This window comes from Drosophila bipectinata, chromosome XR (genome assembly GCF_030179905.1).
Source record: "Drosophila bipectinata strain 14024-0381.07 chromosome XR, DbipHiC1v2, whole genome shotgun sequence".
Lineage (NCBI taxonomy): Eukaryota > Metazoa > Arthropoda > Insecta > Diptera > Drosophilidae > Drosophila > Drosophila bipectinata.
In genome coordinates this window covers 11,449,663-11,476,334 of record NC_091735.1, presented here as the reverse complement: position 1 = coordinate 11,476,334, position 26,672 = coordinate 11,449,663, and the positions used below count along the sequence as shown (strand labels likewise).

The following is a 26,672-nucleotide window of genomic DNA, read 5'->3' as shown; positions in this document are numbered from 1 at the left end:
TTGAGTGGAACCAGAGGGGCTTGTTCTAAGTTTTTTTGGGTGTAAATTGTAGGAACTGATCGTGTTGTTTTTAAAATGGGTGTATGTGTGTACCCCCTGAAAAGGTAAAAGTTAAATTGAAGTATAATTTTTGTATAAATGGAGTAACAAAAATAGTTTCACCTTAAAATTTTACTGTGTTTTAGTGAGTTTCATTTTTTTTTTTTTTAATAAATTTAGTCGTAAAGTGCACGTATTTACAATTTTTTTATTTTTGTGTCAGAGCTTTTGTTTTACAACTATTAGCTAGAAGTTCGGAAAAGGCAACAGGTATCCGAAATATACAAAGACAGAGAATAACTGAACCATATAACTGAACGATCGGAAATGACCCAACTTTCGTATTTTTAAAGATAGAAACTTTGTACAGATTATAGTTTTGGTCAGATAATCCGACCTACCAAATTTCATAACGATCGGCCGACTATATCTTATGGCTGCCATATAACTGAACGATCGGAAATGGTTTTTGGTAGAAATACCAACTTCGATATTTTTGAAGATAGAAGTTTGGGACTTGTTTTTAGATTTTGTATTATAAAAAATTGGGTTATATTATCATATTCTCATAAGGATCGGCCAACTATGCAAGGGTATATCAACTTCGGCTCCGCCCGAAGTTAGCTTTCCTTTCTTGTTTCCGTTCGTCTATGAGCGAAAGTCTTTTTTCAACATCGGACCATTTTTTAAATGAAAAACGCAACAGGCTAAAAAGCACAAATTTAGAAAAAATTTTATTTCTTAATAAAAATATGGCTTAGTTCGTTCTTAATTATTATTACATAACAATATTCAATATAATTTAATAAAAATGCACTTATACATATATATGTAAATATAAATAACATGTCTTTAAAATTTGTTTATATGTGTAAATAAGGTTCGTGCTGGGCCTAGGTAAAAAGTTTCGGTTCGGCCGGGCCGCTTTCAAAAAAGAGTTTGCTTTCGTGCGGGACAGGCCCACCTCTATTATATAGTCATGTCTGTCTGAGCTACCTTTTCCACTATCAATAGCCAATAACTGACCAAATAGAATATTAATATATGTATATATTACAAATATATTATTATTTATAAAAAATTAGCTTGGAAATATATATTTTTTTTATAGTTCTGGATAATTAATAGAGAGTTCTAGAGGTTCTAGATACACTTTTTTACTCCGACCCATACTAAAAAAGTTATCCACAAATTAAAATCAAAATTTCTTAACAGAGGGTTAACAGTGGCAACGGCATTTCACGACTTCACGGTTTCAGTAAATAATGCAAAATAATTAATTAAAAAGAGTTCTGACTTAGGTAGATAGCAAAGAGTTCCAAATGTTATTTTCAGACATTTTTTGGTAAGACCAATAGCTAAGAAGATATATAAAAAAAAAAACAAAAACAAAAACAAAATTTTAAGATAAATATTTAAAATACTATTCAAAAAAATCAGGTTTATTTTTTTCGTTTACATGTTAACAGAGTTTTATATTAAATTCGGCACAAGGCCAGTGGACGGTCGTGTATGGAGAACGCGGCCAAGAATACTTCCAGTAGAGATATCGGCTTGAAATTTTTTTTGTTGCTAGATAGTGACATAATAATGTTATATTAAAAATATTGGACCGTATATATCCTCCATTTCGTCGCCAATATTAAAAATTAAATCAAAGCGGATCCCTAAAAGAATGCAACATTTTTTTTTGTAGTTATTGCCGAGATGAATTAATTAAATACTTAATTTTAATTAAACAACTAAACCCAAAATTCAACATATGATAGCTCCCTCCAAAGCTTTTATTGCGATCTATGCAGATGACATGCAGTCATCTACAACTCCAGCTCTCGCTATGAGGCAGCTAATGGGCTGCAGGAGTATCTTATATTTCTTGTAGCTTGGTGCAAACGGTGGAATTTGAAGATCAATCCGCTGAAAACATCGAACACCTGTTTTACACTGAAGAGGAAAATAATGAATACGCCTAAAATTCAACGCTCTGGTGCAGCCTTTAAAAGCGAAATATCTTGGCATTACCCTGGATAAGCGCCTTACCTTTGGGCCACATCTTAAATCCACGGCTAGAAAATGTAAACTGAGAACCTAGCAACTGCGTTGGCTTATAAATAGAAAGAGAAATAGAAAGAGCAAATTGCCGCTTAGATGCAAAAGAGCGGTATATGCGCATTGTATCCTGGCAATTTGGTTTTATGGAATACAGATTTGGGGAATCGCAGCCAAATCCAATTATAAACGAATCCAGGTGTTGCAGAACCGGATACTAAGGAATATAACAAACTGGCCCTGGTATGTGCGCGGGACAACTCTTCAGAAAGATTTGAAGCTACATACTGTAAAAGACCAGATTGGTAGGCACACCATCTGATATATTGAAAGACTTTTAAGACACCGTAGCCAACTTGCTAGAAACCTACTTCCAGCTAGTCCTTTGAGACGATTTAAACGACAAGGCTTTGCCAAAACAACTAGGAGCCAATAAGACTGCCTTACCCCATGATGTAATCCTCATATTTGTATTGAGGTTTGGTTTATTTTTTCATTTTCTATCCATGTGTTGTTAAGGTACATTTTACGGGTCTTGCTGTACGGGTCTTCACTTAATAAATAAAGAAACAAAAATAAAAATAAAAAAAAATGAAACAGCTACCAAGGGATATTAAAAAAAAAAAAAAACCAATTCAATAGTTTAAAGTGTAAAAAGAACATGTTAATGCGAACTGAAATCCATTACTCAAGCAAATCATAAACGGATGCGTCCAAAATCGATTTTTTGTTTTTTGATTTTTGTTGTCCGGATATGTAAGGGTCAGAACTTAATTATAACGTATTAAATAAGTCTGTATTTGTAAGAATACGCGAAACTGTTCGTGTGTGTTCTGGCTTCTAAATCGTTTAATGTTTTTATTTTTTGACTCAGCCGCTTCTTCCGAAAGTTTGGCAATTGAAACTAAAGCGTTCTCAATTATGTCAGGCCCGTGAATCAACATTTTATATACTGTGGCTGGGATTACCACGAATATTGTTTAGTTCGTTGTTCAGCTGTATTTATTGCATAAGTTCTAAACTTTCAGGATTAATTCAATAGCCTGATGACAATGTTCTTAATATTTTACCACATCTATTTATTTACTGTTTACTGTCTATTTACGGCAGACACTGTTTTTAAAAACTCTCTGGCTTTGTTTCCATCGTTTGTGGATCCACATCCTCCAACTTTTGGTTTGTCTACAATGAGTCCCATTTTTTTTACGAAATTCTTTTTGATTCTTATGTTATTCATTTCGGGTGGTTTGGCATTACATAAATAACATTTGGCTGACGACGATTGAGAAAGTGCGTTACAAACTTTACCATCGACCATAGTCAGCTGCAGCAAATGAGTAACATTAATAACTACATCATTTAGTTTATATTGGGTTGGTAATAGGTTAAGTATTTTAGCTTTGAAATATTCATATTCCTCCATTGAGACTTCAGCGGATTCTTTTTTAAATTTAAGTCTTATAGGACGACAGAATCGTGTGGATAATGGGCGAGGATTTTTCCAAATAATCCATCCATCCTGGATGGTTTTTTAGGATTATTTCCAAATAATTTTTATGGGTTTACATCCCATAGGATCAGTGGCGGATTTAAGGAAAAAGGCCCAGTGGGCAAAATTTTTTCTGGGCCCCCCTGTCACCCCATACACAAAAAAATTTACATATTTTTTTTTTGCATATTTTTGAAATGTTTTTGATTGGTTCTTGCCGTCGAGGTGCTTTCCCTATCGGAAAACCTTACAAAACGTTTAATATCGACGCCGTAATATGGGAAAAAATTACACCCCCCATTGCCGGAAATAACCGTAAATTACAAGGTAAGGAATGATCGCAATCGGTTTTTTTTGGGTCTACGTCGTTAGCTCAGGCTTTCCCCTTTCGATCAACTCCAACTCCAATTGACACGTGAGCTATTTTTGGCAAACCATTACGACATGCCAAATTATATAAGGATCAACCGACTATATCCCTTAGCTGCCATATAACTGAACGATCGGAAATGACCCAACTTTCGTGTTTTTGAAGATAGAAAGCTGAAACTTAATACAGATCATATTTTTGGCCAGTTGATCCAACCTACCAAATTTCATTCGGAGCGGCCGACTATATCCTATAGCTGCCATATAACTGAACGATCGGAAATGGTACTTGGTAGAAATATCAACTTTCGTATTTTTGAAGATAGAAGTTTGGGACTTTTTTTAGATTTTTTATTTTAGTTAATCAGTTTTATTATGATGTAATCATAAGGATCGGCCAACTATATCCGATGTTTGCGATATATATCCGGTTTTAACTGCAAGGGTATATAAACTTAGGCTCCGCCTGAAGTTAGCTTTCCTTTCTTGTTTTTATATGGAGTTTGACAGCTGTCACTCGTGCGACAGCGGATTTTCCTCAACTCAGTACTAGGCTTCTCTTTAAAAATATTAGCGTTTGAGCCCTTGCTAGAGCACCAAACATCCAAAAGGTAATTTCGCGAAATCTAGCACTGATGACATGTTAATGACATGTTAAATTAAAATATAAAAACAAAAGCAATACGAATAATAACAAGAATTAAAGCTAACTTCGGGCGGAGCCGAAGTTGATACACCCTTGCAGTTCAAACCGGATATATATCGCAAACATCGGATTTACCTGGCCGATTCTTATGAGAATATGATAATATAACCCAATTTATTACAATTTAAAATCTAAAAAAAAGTCCAAAACTTCTATCTTCAAAAATACCAAAGTTGGTATTTCTACCAAAACCCCATCCGATCGTTCAGTTATATGGCAGCTATAAGATATAGTCAGCCGATCGTTATGAAATTTGGTAGGTCGGATTAACTGACCAAAAATATAATCTGTACCAAGTTCCAGCTTTCTATCTTCAAAAACACAAAAGTTGGGTCAATTCCGATCGTTCAGTTATATGGCAGCTATAGGATATAGTCCGCTGATCCTTATGAGATTTGGTAGGTTGGATCAACTGACCAAAAATATAATCTGTACTAAATTCCAGCTTTCTATCTTCAAAAACACGAAAGTTGGGTCATTTCCGATCGTTAATCCGACCTACGAAATTTCATTAGGATCGGCCGACTATATCCTATAGCTGCCATATAACTGAACGATCGGAAATGACCCAACTTTTGTGTTTTTGAAGATAGAAGTTTGCGACATTTTTAGTTTGCGTATTGTAATAAATTGGGTTATTTTATCATATTCTTATAAGGATCGGCCAACTATATCCGATGTTTGCGATATATATCCGGTTTTAACTGCAAGGGTATATAACAGAGGTCGGCACGGCCCTATCTCGGGGGCATAGGAAATTTCTCTGCCAGAGCTCTGCCACACACACACAGCATACATGTGTGAAACGTCATGCTCACAGCCTACTTTCTGCTATTCGTTACTAACACTAATGCGGTAAAATCACATCAATGTATTGGGGTGCCGACCACTGGTATATAAGCTTCGGCTCCGCCCGAAGTTAGCTTTCATTTCTTGTTTTATATGGAGTTTGACAGCTGTCACTCGTGCGACAGCGCATTTTCGTCGTCACAGTACTATGCTTTAGGCTAGAAGCTAACAATTAGGGTTAATACACATGTATTGTTAAAACAATCGTTATTTCGTCATCTTCGAGACAAACATTATTTTCGTATTCGTACGAAAGCATCTCAATTACCTCAATTGGAAGTAAAAGACTCTTTAGTTTTTTATGCATTTCGATAAATTAAGGACGAAATAATTGGATCTTATGTATCTATAGCTCTGTTGAACACATCAGCGAAGGAATGTAATCGGTTGTGCTTTCTTGAATGGTGACGCCTGTCTGATTTATACAGCTTGTTTCACGACTCAGACGCTTCTTCTCCAAAATAGCCGACTGAAAGCACCGTATTTTCCATTACTTCCATTAAAAAATGGTGGCTTTTTTCTTTCAAAACGGCATTATCCACATTGTTATTTCCATGACTTTCAAAAAAACATTGTACAGCCATTTGATGCTCAGGCCGGCCCCTTTCGCTGTTCCAAGCAGCGACCAAATCGGCTTTGGAGAAAGTGAGGTTATCTAAGAAAAATTCAAATTGCACCAATAGTGGAGACAAGTGCACAATAAGACTAACTATTTTTCTTTTTAAATGGAGTTTTAAACAAATAATATTATTTCAAAAATCACTATGTGAAAATTGCAAATTTAGCGCACGTGCTTTCGGATGCAACAGCTGAATTTGCAGCTGTTAATAATTAACATTTTGAGTATGAGGCATAATAGTTTGATGTTTTCTTAATACATTTCCATTAACTTTTTTTAAATCAGAGAACTTTCAAAAAATGGTTAAATGCCACATAAAGTGCTCAAAAACACCATAGTGCACTGGCTTGGGCATACTGGCCGGTCCCGCATGATCCTCCGGAACACTTTCGACCAGAATGGAGTTAATGTCCTTCAGTCTGGTTATCACGCTCCTTTGCATCGCGGAGATGTGCCTCTTTTTTTTCTACGTGACCCACGATAGCAGCTCGTACACTATCGTGCCCAGCTACGTCAGGCACTCTTCGCTTCTTGCCGGTGGGCTGCCGGCCTTATTTTTCCTCGGTGGAGCCGCCCTCTGGTCCTTGTCCGGGCTTAGCATCTCCCGTGGCCTCTTTGGCGTCTCCTTTGGAGTGGATAGAGCTGCGGTTGGGGTTCCTGCACTGCGTTACATCGGTGCGCCTGGAATTTCCTCCTAACGGGAGCGATGGGAGTTATACCGCTCCACTATGGGGTTTTTGACCACTTTATGTGGCATTTAATCATTTTTTGAAAGTTCTCTGATTTAAAAAAAATTAATGCGAATGTATTAAGAAAACATCAAACTATTATGCCTCATACTCAAAATATTAATTATTAGCACCATATGCTAGCATAACAGCTGCAAAGTCAGCTGTTGCATTCGAAAGCACGTGCGCTAAGCTTGCAATAGTGATTTGTGAAATTAGATTATTTGTTTAAAACTCCATTTAAAAAGAAAAATAGTAATAGACACTGATTTCACAGGTTTGTACTATATGTTAAATGTATTAACTGTTTAAATTGTGCGTGTCTATACTAAAATTTTGTCATTTTATAGATGCACCTTAAGCTGAATTTTGGGAAACAAATTTCAACTTTGAGAAGAGTTTTGAAATAGAAGGAATAAAAAGTTTTCAATGCGCCCAAGTGTATGTTGTAGCGTTGTCAATACTGAGCAAAGGCTGTTAGTCTTATTGTGCACTTTTCTCCACTATTGGTGCAATTTGAATTTTTCTTAGATAACCTCACTTTCTCCAAAAGCCGACTTGGTCGCTGCTTGGAACAGCGAAAGGGGCCGGCCTGAGCATCAAATGGCTGTACAATGTTTTTTTGAAAGTCATGGAAATAACAATGTGGATAATGCCGTTTTGAAAGAAAAAAGCCACCATTTTTTAATGGAAGTAATGGAAAATACGGTGCTTTCAGTCGGCTATTTTGGAGAAGAAGCGTCTGAGTCGTGAAACAAGCTGTATAAATCAGACAGGCGTCACCATTCAAGAAAGCACAACCGATTACATTCCTTCGCTGACGTGTTCAACAGAGCTATGGATACACCAGATCCAATTATTTCGTCCTTAATTTATCGAAATGCATAAAAAACTAAAGAGTCTTTTACTTCCAATTAAGGTAATTGAGATGCTTTCGTACGAATACGAAAATAATGTTTGTCTCGAAGATGACGAATTTAACGATTCCAGCTTGTTTTTATACCCTTGCAGAGGGTATTATAATTTTGGTCAAAAGTGTGCAACGCAGTGAAGGAGACATCTCCGACCCTATAAAGTATATATATTCTTGATCAGGATCACGTCCTGAGTTGATATGAGCATGTCCGTCTGTCTGTCTGTTTCTACGCGAACTAGTCTCTCAGTTTTAAAGCTATCGTCTTGAAACTTTGAACACACCCTTCTTTCCTTGGCACGCAGTTTATAAGCCGGAACGGCCGGGATCGGCCAACTATATCCTATAGCTGCCATATTACTGATTGATCGGAAATGACCCAACTTTCGTGTTTTTGAAGATAGAAAGCTGGAACTTAGTACTGATTATATTTTTGGTCAGATAATCCCATGATACAATTATATAAGGTAGTCCATTCGTTGACTTAACTGCATTATTTTTATTTTAACATAGTAAGCGTTGAATAGTGCGAGTGAAACGGCTATACAGTACTTTGATTAACCCTTACATGGAGCATGGGGCTAAAAGTTTTTCTTAGTTATGACAAGAGTTGTAGTATTTATAATTTTATTTTTATAAGTTTAGAGTTTGACATTATTATTATTATCCGATCTTTTTCCGCCACTCTTTAAAATATTTATTTGAGTACTAGTAAATATTTTGCCTAGAGACTTTTCTAGATCTTGATAACCATCTAGTTGCTGGCGTAAGGACTGCATTTCCTTTTCTAAAAGACTTATCTTTTTTTTCAGGTTTTTGTTTTCTACATGAATTGCCCGGTCTATCGCTTTGTCCCTAAGTCCCAAATAAATTTCTTTTAGATATACATTGTATTTTTAACACAGTTAACTTACTCTGTTTGCGTGCTCGAATTGGCGTAGCCTAATTCAGCCAAATTTTCAGGTTCTGCCTTTTTTTGCGGAACTGCAGTCGAATTAAGTCGTCTTCTTTTCAGTGGCTGCCCTGCGCCTGATAACAACTTCCACTGTGAAGCACTGAAATGCGTATCGCAAATTTGAGAGCTCTCAATAAAGGTACAGCCCAAAGACTGCTCCCACAAAGCTCTTTTTTCAATGCACTTTGGAACATGCACAAACTTTACGCCTAGCACGTTCTTGCGACAATAATAGCAAAAAGTCATTTTTTTCTTGGCCACTTAAGGGTTAAAGTTATGAAAACAAAATCACCTTTCAGTTTGACAGTTTGAAATTAAGTGAGCAAACCCGAACGATATGTCAGTGGAATGGACTACCTTATATAATTGTATCATGGATAATCCGACCTACTCAATTTCATAAGGATCGGCCAACTATATCCTATAGCTGCCATATAACTGAACGATCGGAAATGTTTTTTGGTAGAAATACCAACTTTGGTATTTTTGAAGATAGAAGTTTGGAATTTTTTTTTAGATTTTATGTTATAATAAATATAACAAGGAAGAGGAAGACAGCCAAGGGCGGGCTGTTACTGGAACTGGCGAGAAAGAAGGAGAGCTCAACGCAGGCCCTTTAAGGCTGCATCGAGCCGGTCCTAGGGAGCGAGGCAGAGGTGAGGGCCTACTCGGAGGAGACCAAGGAGTCGCCCATAGGAGTCGCCCTACGAGGACTCGACGCACTAGCTACTCCTGAGGACATCATCGCGGCTATTGCGCAGCAGGCAGCGGTGGACTAGGGCGCCTTGAAAGTAAAAAATCTGAGAAGCAGCTATGGCGAGTCACAGACCGCTATCGTGGCTTTTCCCGGGAGCCTTGCCAAGGCCATCATTGCTGTGGGCAAGGTGAAGATTGGGTGGTTGGTATGCACTATGAAGGAAAAGGAGGTGGTTGCTCGCTGCTACAGGTGCCTTGGGATGGGGCACATCGCAAGCGCTTAAAAGCGCTTGAAGGATAGACATGCGGAGACACGGACCATAGGGCGGCCACCTGTTGAAGGGACCCTCATGTGAAGATAAGGACCGGAAAGATTTGAGTCATCAGACTGGCCCCATGTCAGCGAAAGGAGGTGGACCTAGGACTTCAGGATGCTAGTGCTTCAGCTGAAGCTGAAGCTGAACCACTGCAGGGCGGCTCAAGATGTGCTGTCGCAGACTACGAGGGAGACGAAGACGGACGTAGCGCTCCTAAGCGAGCCCCATAGGACTGGTTCAGACAACCGCTGGGCAGTTGACCTATCGGGGAAGGCTGCCATCTGGAGCTGCGGCGCAACCGGCGCGACAATGCACTCAGTGCACAGTGCGGAGGGATTCGTTAGGGCTCGGATAGGTGGGGCATGGCTTTACAGCTGCTACATGGCACCCAGCCTAAGCAGCAATGAATTTGAGCGCATTATAGACTGCCTGGGAAACGACATCAGAGGCCGTTCTGACGTCCGTGGGCGCAGGACTTGGGCTGCCCGAGGACAAATGCGAGAGGGAGAGTGGTCAGAGAAACTTTTGCCTCACTCGATCTCGTACTGCTGAACGAAGGAAACCAGCACACCTTCAGCAGAGCCGGAGCAGGATCCATCATAGATCTAACGTTCGCAAGCCCCTCGCTAGCGACTGGCGCTAACTGGAGGATAAGCGGCAGCTTTACGGCCAGTGACTACGAAGCAATATTGTGCTCAATTGGTAGCCCTTAAGAACGAGCCCTTACAGAGTCGGTACGCTCCAGGTAAGGAACTTCACCGAGGCAGCGCGCGACATCGGCAACGTTCTACCAACGTTCTACCAAGGTTGATGCAGCGAGACTGCCAGAGCGAGAGGCAGCGACAACTTTGAGGAGCGGCACCTAGCCTTCAAGGACCGTCGTAAAGCACTGAATGTGGCCATTCGAGATAGCAAAAGCAAATGCTTTCAGGAGCTATGTGACTCGGCGGAGAAAAATCCATGGGGCAACGCGTACCGGATAGTGGTGAAGAGGCTGCGCGCAGGAGGCCAGTCCCCCACGGACCCGAACGTACTAAGGACCATAGTGCAAGCGCTGTTCCCAGCCGGCAACCAGGTCATCCAGCTACCCACTCCCCCAGCAGACAATGAAGTGTGTGAGGAGGTAACGGAAGAGGAAGTTCTGGCCATAGGGAGAGGCCTGGCCCCCAACAAAGCACCCGAAAAAACAGGGAGGTCGGCCGTGTAAGCATTGTACATCAACGGGCCAAGAACGCTGCCTTGGGGTACACCAGCGTGAGCTTCTCTTATACCGGAGATGGCCTTGCCACATCTAACCGGTCTTCCAAGAACGACTTTAGGAACTGGAAGTATGGTCGGGGTAGGCCAGTCTTTAATTCATATAGCAGACCGGGATGCCAGACTCGGTCGAACGCATGCTTCACGTCCAGCATGACGGCCATGCAGTACTTTTTGGTTTCAAATGCGTCCAGAATGCACTGCACCACCCGATGGCACTGCTCTGGGGCGCCGTGTCGCCGCCTGAAACTAAACTGGTGGTCAGGGATCAGTCCAGCCTCGTCAAATTTGATGAACTCATTGATCGGAAGCTATAGCATATAGTCGGCCGTTTGACTTATATGCGGCGTGCAAAGGAAAGAAGGGTGTGTGCAAAAGACTTCAAAAAGTTTGAAGACAGACGGTCATGCTCGGATATATCAACTCAGGAGGTGATCTTGATCAGGAACATATCTACTTTCAGGGCTCGGAGTATCTTCTCACTGCGTTGCACACTTTTGACGAAATGTAATGTATATGGACTCAACAGATGTTCCTTATCAAGAATATGTATCAAGAATATATGTTTTTTTTTTATTTGATAAAATTTAAGTTATAAATATCCTTTGCAAGGATAAAAAACCTTACATATCAAAAATAAGATTGACCATTAAGATTTCTGCTCTGTACAAAATATATATTTATTAAGATTTTTTGCGAGTCATGCATGCATCATACTTATTCTTACGGATAGTTCTCTACTCATTAGCGACTTATTCGCTGCTTTAGACTGCTTTAGTACAAATATAGTTCACAAATGCTTAGACTGGGCTGACAGGGATCTTAGCTTAGCGAGTAATACAAGTCGTATATATAGATTAGATAGATTAAATTAATAGATACTTTCATGGGTGTATCTCCGATTAGTGCGTAACAATTAAAATTAATAAAATAAATTAAATACCGCTAGTTTGATCTTACGCTGCTACAAAATCGGTTAAATGGAAAAAAAAACAAAAAAATATTTAAGCGACAAATATATTGGTTTGATTTTCTTATCCAGTCCTCATCGTTTCGTTTCATTTCTAGGTCTATATACTGTAAGAATGCACGCGGGGAGCTAAGCTAAGTATGTAGGTCGGGAGGTATATCTAGTATCTAGGGATTACGAACAGCTGCGCGCTCTCCGTTGGAAGCGCTTCATCCGTCGATACCAGTCGTCTTTCCACTCGATAACTATCGAATGCGGCCCGATGCCTAGATAGCCAGGTGGAGCCTCCAAATCACGACCCAGAATCAAATAAGATCTGCAAAAAACAATTTTTTCTTTTATAAAATGTATTTAAACAAACTATAATTTTCATAGAACTATCAAATATTCAAATATACATATAATAGACATATACATATATAATAATAATTCCTGTTCCATCATCTCGTACAACCTTAGGCTAAAAAATTTGTTTTTAACTTTGTATGATTCATTTATTGGCGACTGTACATATGTACCATATGTAAATATGTGTTCATGACAAGTATTTTAGAGTATTTAAAACCTCTAAGGTTGTAAAACCCGACTACCCGTAAAATAAGTCCATTGGTATGTTTAATTTGTACAAATATTCATATGTAGCAGGCAGAAGGATTTATCTACTACCTGATAACGAATAAATATATTTTATCAGCATCAATAGTCGAGTCAATCTAGCCATGTCTGTATGATCGCGTGGATCTCTAAAACAAATATACTAGAGCGTTAATTAGCACGCTCGATTCCGTCCTTAAAAATGTCATCTTTATGTAAGTATTTTAAAAATGTTTTGATGCCAACCCATTTTAAAAGCCACATAACTAACTTGCAATTTCACATTTACATATTTATTTGTATAAACACGAAAATTCAAATATTAAGAAACAAATTTATTATACACAAAATTATCGAGTCAAAGGCCAAAGTGGCTTGGAAATCTAATAGGTTGTGGCACAATAAATAATAAACGGAAGAGCCGAAACTTATACATATAAAATTGCAGTTTAATGGCCGTTTGTATTGTCTTTTGTAAGATATACATATATTTCAAATATCGGGATGTCTCGAGGTAGGGTGAGATGTCTCATTTACTGCGTATAACACTTTTACCAAAACCATTTGATCATCCCTACCTGTTGACTTTGATCTTTGGACATCGGCATGCGAGGTGTTTAGTCGGTATGATCAAGGTCATAGGACCGCGTTTTAGAGTTGTACTCGGCATTCCATACACGGTCCCCACGACGTTGTTGCTGCCTGAGCTGCTGCGTTTGAATATGGCCTGGATTTGCAGATCGTACCGCGCCGCCCCGCTGTCGTTGGAGTAGTCCACCTCCGAGTCCGTTACGGACCCCACCGCCTGCGATTCGTACTCCGCCGGAACGGCGCCCGGCTGGTCTTGATCCATTTCGTAGTCCGCCTCGTCGGGATCCCGATACCTGCTGCCCATCTCGCTGCTCGTATCGCGGCCAATTACCTTGGCCATTATTGCTGTGGAGTAAGACGGGAATCAATAAATCAAAGCCTTTTTATTACTAATATACATATGTATATGACTAATAACTGAACTGTCAATTGAAAAGGGGGAAGGACTTTGTTCTTATTTGAAAAATTAAACTGTTAAATAAGAAGGATTGTATGTTTAATGTCATTTATCATATACAATTCTAAAGTCTTTAGATAACCCCACAACTCTTTTTAAAAAAAAAAACTGAAATGTTTGAACTGAAAAAAAAAACAAACAAGAAAGGAAATCAAACTTTGGGAGGAGCCGACGTTGATATACCCATGCACTTAAAACCAGATATATATCGCAAACTTTCGATATAGTTGTCTTAAGAGAATATCATTATACGTAGGAAATATGTATCATTATTATGCAGGATATAATCGGCCGATCCTTATTTGGTATGTCGTATTATTTTGCCAAATTTATCATTCGTTCAAAATCCGTACTCTCTAACTCTAAAAACACCAAAGTTATAGCATTTCCGATCAATCAGTTATATAAATGGCAGCCATAGGATATAGTCGGCCGATCCCGACCGTTCCGACTTATAAACTGTGAGCAAAGGAAAAAAGGGTGTGTTGAAAAGTTTCAAGTCGATAGCTTTAATACTGAGAGACTAGTTCGCATAGAAACAGACGGACAGACAGACATGCTTATATCAACTCAGGAGGTCAAGAGATAGGGTCGGAGATGTCTCCTTCACTGCGTTGCACACTTTTGACCAAAATTATAATACCCTCTACAAGGGTACATATAATATAATAAAATTTAAAAAAAAATGGTAGCATGCTACGATCTAATATATGCAACATATTTAAACTAGAATTTTAAATTCAAGTAGAAGTGAATAAATCTTTAAATGACCAAGTTTTTGTTCAAATAAAGGATAAGATTAAAACAGAGGTCGGCACGGCCCTATCTCGGGGGCATAGGAAATTTCTCTGCCCGAGCTCTGCCACACACACACAGTATACATGTGTGAAACGTCATGCACACAGCCTACTTTCTGCTATTCGTTACTAACACTAATGCGGTAAAATCATATCAATGTATTGGGGTGCCGATCCCTGGATTAAAATCATAGCTATCGTTTATGGGCTTTGTGTGGTCAGGGAAAAGGTTTTTAAAAGTATATTGAACAATCAATAATGAAAAGCATGTATATAAATACATATATAATATATAAGAAGAATAATATAATTAAAAAATTGTTTTTAATATTTTACATACCGTAGTCTCTTTTGCAGAACTTGTTGAGATTTAACCTTTTGGTGCTTACTCTGCATTTGCCGCATTCTGAAAAAGGGGAGAAAAAATGAAGTTTTATTAGTAATATCGGATAAAAGGGAACCTATTTGCATTGGATTGCAATGGACTCTCCATGCCACTCCACACGGTTCAAATAATTTTTTCGACATATTATGGATGGGATGGAAGTGAGCGAGGGAAAGCGAATTGGATCGAGTGGTGCCAATATAGTGCTTTTGGGCTATTCGAGGATAGAATCTGAACGGAAAGAGCTCTACGTATCTCTAAAGTTCACAATTTAATTGCGAAATTTATGTCTTTATGGCCAATGCCAATTAGCAGAACAGCGAAACAGCCAATGTGGATTTGCTCGATCATTTTTATACCCTTCCAGAGGGTATTAAAATTTTTTCCAAAAGTGTACAACGCAGTGAAGGAGACATCTCCGCCCTCCAACCCTATATTCTTGATCAGGATCACCTCCTGAGTTGATATGAGCATGTCCCTCTGTCCGTCGGTCCGTCTGTCTGTCCGCGTCTGCGCGAACTAGTCGCTTAGTTTTAAAGCTATCGTCTTGAAACTTTGCACACACCCTTCTTTCCTTTGCACGCAGTATATAAGTCCGAACGGCTTGGATCGGCCGACTATATCCTATAGCTGCCATATAACTGATTGATCGGAAATGGTATAACTTCGGTGTTTTTAGAGTTTGAGAGTTTTAATTTGACGCGAGAGCTATTTTTGGCAAAACATTATGAAACAAATTTCATAAGGATCGGTCGACTATATCTTATAGCTGCCATATGACTGAACGATCGAAAATGACGCAACTTTCGTGTTTTTGAAGATAGAAAGCTGATACTTAGTACAGATTATATTTTTGGTCAGTTGATCCAACCTACCAAATCTCATAAGGATCAGCGGACTATATCCTATAGCTGCCATATAACTGAACGATCGGAATTGACCCAACTTTTGTGTTTTTGAAGATAGAAAGCTGGAACTTGGTACAGATTATATTTTTGGTCAGTTAATCCGACCTACCAAATTTTATAGCGACCGGCTGACTATATCTTATAGCTGCCATATAACTGAACGATCGGAAATGGTTTTTGGTAGAAATTCCAACTTTGGTATTTTTGAAGATAGAAGTTTGGTACTTTTTTTAGATTTTATATTATAATAAATTGGGTTATATTATCATATTCTCATAAGGATCGGCCAACAATATCCGATGTTTGCGATATATATCCGGTTTTAATTGCAAGGGTATATCAACTTCGGCTCCGCCCGAAGTTAGCTTTCTTTTCTTGTTTTACATTAATATTGTCCCCCAGCCCTCTCTGTTTCAACCTTTATTCCAATTAACTTGCTGAATAGTTTTTGTTGCTTAAATGAAATAGTGAAAAGTACGCAAAATTCCAAAAGTGGTTTAATTTTTAATACACCATTTATATTTCTGTTAAGGCTTCAATATTTCACTCTGTGTAATATACTTGAGGCTAAAGTTAAAGTTATCGACTAAGATTAGCCACAACTTCGTTTTCCTCGGGCTGCACGTTGCTCAATTTGAAACTATTATGTAAAATCATTCGCTATGAAAGAAGGCGTAAGTTTTTAGTGAAATGGCTAAATGGTTTGGCTATTGGCTATTGGCTAAATGGCTATTTATTGAAACTCTCTCTGCCTGCTTTCTTATTCGAACGATTAATTGAAATTATTTTAAAATCACTGCCCCAAATGCCCACAAACATATCTTTTTTTTTTTTTATTATCAATCATTCAAAAGTTACATTTAAAATCTGTCCGGAATTATGAACAATATTTAAATTTTTTAATGATACCTTAGCTTAATGGAATATTGAGTAATATGTTATAATGTACAAATATGATTTTTGCTTGTCCTACGAACTACTTTTAACTTTAATTTTTGTTTAAGCCTTGACGTTTACAAACATATCTAAAAAAGGAAAAAAAAACTAATTGTGATATCACTGACTCACTCTGTAGGTATTTCCCTTATAGCCATAGCACAAACATTCACATATTTACACCGGGTATTTATGTGGGACAACATCGGTGCCAAGTTGAATGCTCAAGGAAAAAAATTGTAGGCGTCTTAGTTCCTTAAATAAAGATGTTTCCGAGGAAATATAATAATGCGCAATTAATTTTCAGATGGTAATAATTATTTCTAAATTGGCTTTTATCTATGTAGAGCTAACTGAGAGAAAATGAGCTGCCAATTAACCACATATTCAATAAGAAATTCATCAATGTTTTTGATTGAGTGGTCATCCTCTATATCAATTTAAAGTTCGTAAAATGGAACTATTTTTTTTCCCCTTAAAAAGATGTGTATGGATTATTCGTCAATAATTAAAGCCATTAGCTGAAAAATATGAATAAAGGTTGTTTGTTTAAGTCAGACAAGCAAATAAGTGAGTTACTAAAGACAAGACCCACAGACTTGGGTGTTTACAATAACTATTAAAGAATTTATAACATGACATTAACTGACTGTGTCGGGCGTGGCGGGCGGCAACTAACTTTAAATTAACTCAAACTTGAACAGAATTTTAAATTAATTTAATAAGATTATCAAATCATAAATTCATAATTATCATTCAGCAGAGGGAGATCCTGGAGCCCGCACCGCCCCTCCATGAATAGTAAGGAGCTAAACTTTTTAGCCGTGTTTGTGGCTCTGTCTATGTGTCTACGTGTACGTGCTTCGCTTTTGGCCAACTCAGTTCTTGGTTACAGAGAAGTGGAGGAAAACTTTGGACTGACAACTTTTACAACTTTCTCTTTGGGAGTATGCCTTAAACACACTTCCCGCGGCCACTTTATCCTGCGTCTGCACTTTGATTTGCATTTTCGGCATGATGAATGGCCCAGGATAAGGATAGGAATAAGGATTCGAATATATCATCTTGAGCCGCAGGCAACTTGATATGCAACAATTGCAGTCTGCTCGGTTGAACGCCTCCCGTCTGCAAAAATTATACATGTTTTTTCACATTTTCATTTTCATTTAAATTTAAATTTTTTTCCCGCGACGTTGAAATAAAAGCCACCTTCTTGAGATTATACGATTTTATTGAAAGTTTTTCCCATTTTTTGACGGTCTGTGCCGTGAAATATTACTTCGCAAATAACAAAAGGGTGTCTGAGATAAAAGCTTCCAAACTCAATTTTATTTAAATTTTTTTACACTGACCATTTGGCATTGACTAATCCCTATTACGATTGCACCGTGGCCGCTTAAGGGGCTTAGTTAATTTGTCATTGTTCCCACTTCCAGCTGCACAAGTCGACCCTCACCCAACTACAATCACGCCCACGCCCCTGCCCACGCCGACTATTGCTTAATGCCTTAAGCAATTTCTAATGCAAGCAATTAGAAATGCCACTGTCACAGTAGATCCGAACAGCGTTGCGCCCGCGCCACTATGCGTTGGACGGTGTTGCTATTTAACCAATGCAAATTAAATGAAAAGTTTCTTTACACATTTACTTAACTAAGACTTGCCACCTTTCTGCCCTGATTCTATTGTTAGGCAAATCTGTCTGTGCCGTTATTTTTATACCCTTGCAGAGGGTATTATAATTTTGGTCAAAAGAGTACAACGCAGACAGAAACTTTGCACACACCCGTGAGAGCTATTTATGGCAAAATAATACGACATGCCAAATTTCATAAGGATCCGCCGACTATATCCTATAGCTGCCATATAACTGAACAATCTGAAATAACCCAACTTTCGTGTTTTTGAAGATAGTCATCTGTAACTTCGTACAGATTCTATTTTTGGTCAGATAATCCGATCTACCTAATGTCATAAGGATCAGCCGACTATATCCTTTAGCTGCCATATAACTGAACGATCGGTAATGGTTTTTGGTAGAAATACCAACTTTTTTTTTTAGATTTTGTATTATAATGAATTGGGTTATATTATCATATTCTCATAAGGATCTGCTAATCAACTTCGACTCCGCCCGAAGTTAGCTTTTCTTCTTGTTTTTACTTAAAAAGAAATATACGTTTTTTTCCCCATCTAAGTGCCTATTTACTAAGCCTATTTACTATTTGAAAATAATAGATTCAAAAGACTAATTAGTTTTCGGACAATTTTGTCTAAAGTATTAAACAACAAGTTGTAGTTGGCCGATCCTTATGAGTATCATAATAAAATCATAAAAAAACGTCCCAAACTTTTATCTTCAAAAATACCAAAGTTGGTATTTCTACCAAAAACCATTTCCGATCGTTCAGTTATATGGCGTCTATAAGATATAGTGTAAATGTGTGAAACATCATTCTCACAGACTACTTTCTGCTATTCGGAACTAACACTAATGCGTTAAAATCATATCTGTGTATTGGGGTGCCGACCACTGCTTTATAGGGTCGGATACGTCTCCTTCAAAATTATAATACCCTCTGCAAGGGTATAAAAATAATGTCTCCTTAAATTTTAAGACTATAAATACTGAACGGTGCTTATTTAAAAAAAAATTTTAAATACGGAAAAAAGAAATCAATTTGTTTCCTCGCGTTTTGACAGCCATCGGTATAATTTCTATGTAATAGTTGGGTATTGATTATAAATAATATTCAATAAAGTAGCATTACTTACATACTAGAACATAGAATGTAATATATGTTATGTGTGGTTTTTGGATTTGATCCAATACTTTTCACATAATCAAATTATGAATCAAATACGAATCAAATTATGTGTTGAAGAAAATTTAGTTCATATTAAAAAATGTAGAAAGTTGTTTTCAAATCAAGTTTAACAAATTTGAAACAAAAAAAAACATTTGAAAGGGTATTGAGAAAACTATCTTCTTTTTCAGAGGATATTAGTGGTATCTTAGTCAAAAGTCTGTGTTGCTTTTGTCTTGAGATACCACTTATATGACACTTATCATAAAGGCACGAGCAAAGCAGATGGAGGGCGAGTGAGATGTCTGGACTTTGTATTCTAGAATGTACATACATAGATGCGTGGCTTTGCACCTTGTGTCTGTCAGTTCGACGAAACCCTACCACGCATGCATACGGACGGAAGGACAGACGGAGATGGCTATATCGACTCGGCTGTTAATGCTGATCACGAATACATATATATACTTTATGGAGTGATATCAGAAATATGTAGCCATTTATAATAAAAAAGAATAGACAATTGGAATATTAAAAACTTTTTTAAAAACTAGAATGGAAAAAACCGAACCCAAAGAGTCATTAAAATGTGTCGCTCTGAATGTGATGCGGACCGAGTTTGAGGTGTACCACATAATTAGTTGCTGGAGCGCTGGACGCATCGCATTTGGTGTAATGGAAGGCCTACCGGAAGACCAATTGAAGCTATAAATTTTCGCCCGTTTCATTCCAGAGCTCTTTATTAAACACTCCACTTTCTCGGCCTACGAGATTTGCTTCAACCCAGATAGTTCTGCGAGAGAACCTCTCTTTCGGACAAGGAGCCGCTTCTGGCCGATATTCACAAAAAAGATATTGTGAATCCGGAAGAAGAGCCAAGCAGCAGGCCAAGGCCGAGGCAGAGGCAGAAGGATCTGACTCGTCCGACTCGCACAATGAAACAGTTCACATTAAATCATAATTTTCACTCGTCGAAGCTTTTCTCACTATTATAATTAAAATTTTTAGAATTGTATTATTGTTGTGCATAATATGAATTCACTGATACACGGAAAAGCTAAAATAAATAGTTTTTTGGGGAAAAAAAGGGCGTGGCATGTGGCAAGTTAGAATACACAACAGAAACGGGAACGCAAACACAAACACAACAGTTATGGGTATGAGAAGAGGCACTTACTTACCCCTGCCGCCTTCGGAGCGATAATATGGGGACTGGGCGGCTGCCGCTGCGGTGGCGCCACCTGAGTGGGAAGCCTCGGGCTCATCCGGTTCGGGGGCGGTGTTCTGGGTGTCCAACATATTGCTCATCCTAGGCGGTTGCTCTGTGGAAGGTACGGTAGTAGGTTGAACGTATTTTTTATTTTGTTTAACGGATTGAGTAGTCGTAAGTTAAAATTTTGTGATATTCTCCAAACATTTAGAAAGAGTTTTGTCATAGATGTCAGGGGGAAATATGTCTTAGCATAATATACTTATATTTTTTATAATAAACTACTTATATTGTATACGATGCCATTTTTATTTCCAAGAAACTAAACAAGGTATATCTATGGTTCTACTTACTGATGCAGGGGGCAATGTGGGAGCGACTCTGTTGATAGCCGCGGGCACAGCGGTTGCAAGTGAGTCCCGTGACGCCGTCCTTGCAAGGGCACTGACCGCTGGTGCTGTTGCAGATCTTTCCAGATGAGCCGATCGGATGGCACTCGCAGGCTGTGGGAGATAAATTCGTAGCAAAATTAGTGGGAGATACTTCAAGACGGGATGAGACATGCTGAAAGCTTAATGGACTTTGCATACGGCACGCGGAACTTCAAAGCCAAAATGCCAACCGTAAATCGGCGCAATCGACACAGGAATAGCAGTCCGGTCCACTTGAGATTTTTCTTAGTATTTAACAATACAGATTTTTCATCAGGCACACAACCACGGCCTCTTTTGCGGAAGATGGAATATCCGACAACCATCCACCCACCACCGTCCGACCATCTATATTGCAACAGATTCGTTTATGAGCCATGGAAATGTGCATTAAAAGATACGATTACGGTCGGGGTATGCCTCGTCCGTGTTCGCTGGTCATCCCTTTGGCCGGGCTTGCTTCAAACCACTCAGACTCTCTCTTGTCTTAATCTACTGTCGAAACTTGTTTTACTTTATACATTAAATTACACAGTGCAACAGTGCTTTTAAACTTTTAAAGCAGTGGTCGGCACCCCAATACATTGATATGATTTTACCGCATTAGTGTTAGTAATGGTTTTAGCAGGGTTTTGTGTTATATTCGACCAGATAAGAAATTCCTATGTCACTTTAAAAATTCTTTCACTTTTTTTTGTAGCACTACTTATGTTATCTATAATCTTAAATTAAATTTGCTTAAATTTTATTAAGATTTGAAAAAGATTAGATTAGAAAAAGATTAGATTAGGTACCTTGGTAGAAAACCCAAGATACCTGGGCTTCACGCTAGACAGGAGGCTTACTTGGAAGCCTCACCTAGTCAAAAAGCGAAAGCAGAGTGAAGTAAGATTGAAGGCGTACTATTGGCTGATGGGTAGGAGGTCAAAGCTAAGAACCTCTTTGAAAATCCTAATCTATAAGGCGATTATTCGGCCAATTTGGACATACGGGATCCAACTTTGGGGCACGGCCAGCAAGACTAATATTCAGACTATCCAGACGCTTGAAAATAGAGCCCTCCGTATCGCCACTGTGGCCCACGTCTACCACGACAACCAGACAATCCACGAGGTGCTTGGCTTCCCATGGGTGAAGGAGGAGATCCAAAGAAGCAGCAGCAAGTACATCCAGAGACTACACAACCACCCCAACGAGTTGGCGACCACTCTCCTCGACAACAGCGAACATATGCGGCGGCTGCGCAGAACTCACCCGCTGGACCTCATCCGGAATAACTCTTACCCTTTCTTACTTTTCCACCTCTAACTTACACATAAGCCAAGTTTTCTGCCACAATATTAAATGGTTGTCCCTGTTGGACAGTTTTAAATAAAACCACACCTGTCATAATAAAAAAAAAATTAAAAATTTGCTGTGACATTGAAATATCAGACGAAAAGACCTCCCTAAAAGTGAAAAAATTGGTAATTATTGAAAATAATTATTAGATAGAGCCCTAAGCTCTTAGGTTAATCGCGGCATTTTCGACCATCACCGAGTTTCTTAGTCGGATATCACATTTAAGCTTGCCGTATCCTTGTCATTCATTCTTGTCCTTATTTAAAGTTTCTATTTATGTCTGATGTGTGTGTCCGTTTGCGGCTATTATTGAGGGCACTGTTGTTCCGTAAGCTTGTTCTCTGCGGGTTGTTTAGTTAATAAGCCGCTTTTGGCCACATTTAATGGGTCTTGAGACGGCTATGGGCCAAAAGCTGCTGCACAGTCTGCGACTTAGCATCCTAGGAGGGGCCGGACGAGAAGGGGATAATGTTTAGGGCAGACAAAGGTACACGTTTAGATGATTGTGTTTACCTTCCTCAACATACAAACATAACATTAAATTTTCATTTTCTTGAAGTTTTAAAAAAATATATGTAAGACCTACATATGTATGTATGTCTTATGCTGTAAATATTTAAAAAAATTAAGAAACATTTCTTTAACTTGAAGATATTTGGTGATAAAAGTTTTATGAAAGTATTAGAAGCTTGAAAAACATTATAAATAATTTAATTAATATAAAAAAATTCTGGTGACTCTATTATTGTCCCTGTAACTGAATCCTTTCCATTTCATCTCGGGACATTCCCATTTTCTGGTAATATTCGCGCCCACTCGGTTCGTGCATGCGTGAAACGTTTGGTAATTTAATCCGATTTACAATAAATTAAATGCGATTTATATGCACACAGTGACATATCCGGTTGATAACAACAACAACACCAACATCAACAAAAACAACCAGGGCGGCTATGACAACAATAATAACTGGCAACAAAAGCAACAATGCAGCATGTCCATTGTTGCCTGTAGGTCTCGTTCCGTGGATTGGGAATTTGGAAGAACACATACACAGTCCACAATGCATTGCAATGGGTTTCAACAGCAAATGGTCTTCATATTTGATTTTAAAATATATTTTAATTTTTTATTAATTAATTCATTCTAATTAATTCTAATTAATTTTTTTTTTCATTAGTTACAAGCGTAGAGCAAAGTGTCTTTAGCTCTACAGATATTTTTTAATTGAGTTTTTTATATTTTGTGCCTTAAAGCTTATACATAGGACTTCTGTAGGTATTAATTGTGTTTGAGGAAATAATGGGTAAAGAAGCTCAGAAGTTCATGTTTGATAAACTATTTACTAATTTCTACAATTTTGTAAAAAAGTAGACTAATGTGGACAAACATTGCTTAAAAGTTTCATTATTTTCAGAAAGCAGTTACAGAACTTAGGTTAACTAGGCTAACGTAACCTACAGAACACAAGGAACATAGAAAAATATAAACTATTATTGGTTGTTCTACTATATCTACATTAAAATGTTTTTAATTTTGAACATAAAAATTTTAAAAAGAAAATAATCAGTACTCGACATAAAAATATATCTTTAAGAAATATCAATTAAGTTCATCAACTTTAAAAACTTAAAAAAAAAGTTTTTTTTATTGAGACTTGTATTATATGAAACTTTTTACTAAAAATCATTATTGACCAATTATAACTTTCTTATAAAAAGTTCCAGATTTTTTTTACAACATTAAAGGAAAATTATACCACTGTCCGCTACACATATATTTTTGGAGAATTCGGGGCCAACAATATGACAACAATATGCGAATTGTGTGCAGGGCGCTATCTGGAAAGCTGAGGGCTGCGAACTGTGAAATGTTGGCCAAAGGACAGGCAGGACGGGCAAAATGGGCTATGGTGGGCTTGGGGATATTGTTAAAGTATCCAAGCCACAAAAAAAGGGGCTACGCGAGAGTGGGAATGAGAAGTGAACGAGTTCATTACGCATCCCATATCAGTGTCTGACATTGGGAATGGCATTGGCATATTTCAGTATCCCTGAATCCGAGTATTCGGATTTCCCCGTATCCGTATTTGCTTCCATATTCTTCCGTTGCAGTGCACGCTCCTCCCGAGTGCATGCTATCCGATTTTCCTCTCATTTCCCATATGTATTTTCACTTTTTCCATTAGTTGAGGTAAAGATTATGAATTTGCATTAAAACGGGAGATCAGAGACGCCATAAAAAGCACGGATTCAGTCGAGTGGCTTTGATTTCAGAGAGTTGTGAATGAATATTGTGGCGGTGGCTTACTTTATTCTTTATTTAATAACCGAATTAATTTAACAATCATGGCGATTCAATTTTCTAGTACCTTTGGATTTTAAAAGATGATTGGAATTTAAATAAAATTTCCCACAACAATGCCCAATAAAGTTTTGAAAAGGAAACGAACAACCCGCAGGAGAATATTATTTTTAATTTTTTTGACTTATTTAAATCGATTCAAGTCATGGCAACGCAAAATAAATTAGCTCCCAACTCGAATTCAGGGAACGATACTTTAAAGTTTCTTTTTCTTCGTCTGGACTGTTTCGATAAATGTAGAGAAAGTGAATTTACCTTATCTCGACTTTAAAAAATGGAACTACAAAACAAAGGAAGTGACTAATTTAATTTACATTTTGGGGACAGAGTTGACTTAAAGGAATTTTTTGAGAAAAAGGAACCTGGCAAAGAAGCCCCAACTATAAATTATAACATTCTTGAAAATTTGATGCACATTTGTATGCACATATATATAAGAAAGATCTAATTGAATAATTTTCTGGGAACACCTACTTGGAAGGTGTTTTTGGTTTTGTATGTTCTTATCTTTCAAACAGAAATGTTAATCGCTTTATGATTGATTCACATATCCCTTTCGTTATTCACTCACGACTCACGACCATTATCCACTCATTAGATCATTGATTTAACACAAATTTTTCAGTGCACACTGATTCAGAATTACCTCATTGAAAATCCCATTAAACAGAGTACACAGAAATAAAAGCACATATGCTTATGTACCGAATATTCGAATATTTATACATATATTTATGAGTACTTTCATGTTTATTCAGGTTCATTTTCAGGCAAGTTTAATAGCAGCTGTATGGCGCAAGTGCGGGAATATTTTTAAAACTTAAATCAATTATTTGCGGCATGACGCGAAGTGAAATACCTGCGTTTGCTTTTCCCGCCCACTTTTCCCGCGGTTGAAACTTTGACCGTTTCTGACATTTTTCCGCCGCAGAACTTTGTGATTCAGCTCCGCACTCACCATTTACCGATTTGCTTTTTTGGCCTTTAAATACGTTTACACCTTTTATTTATTTAGCCCGGCCGGATCGAGGATTTTACGAAGCAAAAATTAATTAAGCATCCGCCCACTCGCATTCACTCAAAATGAGGTACAGGTATGTATGTACAGTATACACACAATAACGCACAACAAGGCACTGGGCATAGTGTAAACACCATAAAGCAAATCAAACGCAATTTTTTATTGTTTATTTAAAGTTTGCGCAAGCGAACCCCCTTTTTCCCGTCCTTTCCAGCCGGCTTCTGTCGCCGGAAAAGAGCCACTCTAGGCAGTGACCACCCGAGGAAAATGCGTTTCATAAATTCACCGCAAAAGACTTTACCTCGGCCATCAGTTGCCATAACATATTGCCCGAAATTTTCTAGTCCAACGGCGTCGAAACAAAATGAAGACCGGAGCCACAAAAATACTAACAACAAAAAAGTAAAAAGAAAAGGAAAGGAAACGAAAATTGTTTGCCATAAAGAGCACAGCTGCCACTAGTCGGAGAACTTTGTTGTTTCCACTGTTTGTTATTATTAGCAAAAACAAAAGCGCCAAGATTCATGCAGTTTTCCAAAGAAAACTGAAACACAGAAGCCGAGGAAGAATTATGAAGAAGATTTTCCAGACCGAGCCTGCCATCCCATCAGATGATTTGCAGTGAGAGATTACACCTGACCAGGAGTCAGGGTGGGAAACCGGCCCAGAACATTGTCCAGAACACTTGGATCTCAAGATCTAGCACTTTTTTTCAGCAGTCCATGTAGTATCATGTATTATGTACTCACATATGTGTATTTTGATTCCAATTAAAAAAGTTTTATGATTAGTTGCCAATAAGCAACTAAGAAAACCTCAATCTTAATGTCCAAATTCGGAAAATTCTAGCTCTCTGAAGGGTCATTGAATTATT

The 26,672-nt window shown here is 38.0% G+C and overlaps 1 protein-coding gene across 5 annotated transcripts in view; it reads right to left on the bottom strand.

Annotated features, from left to right (window-relative positions):
* Positions 1-11,641: 11,641 nt before the first annotated feature.
* NetA (Netrin-A) overlaps positions 11,642-26,672 on the bottom strand; it is a 54,893-nt gene continuing 39,862 nt past the window's right edge. The window contains exons 3-7 of one of the 5 annotated variants that reach the window (XM_043212997.2): positions 20,995-21,144; positions 20,613-20,753; positions 14,736-14,801; positions 13,129-13,486; positions 11,642-12,272 (exon numbers count right to left, since the gene is read on the bottom strand). In XM_043212997.2, coding sequence (XP_043068932.1) covers positions 12,131-12,272; positions 13,129-13,486; positions 14,736-14,801; positions 20,613-20,753; positions 20,995-21,144 — 857 coding nt within the window. In that variant the 3' untranslated portion in view covers positions 11,642-12,130. Of the gene's footprint in view, positions 12,273-13,128; positions 13,487-14,735; positions 14,802-20,608; positions 20,754-20,994; positions 21,145-26,672 lie in introns of those variants that run through there. The other 4 variants (XM_043212998.2, XR_011444272.1, XR_011444273.1 and 1 more) reach the window with 4 other exon arrangements.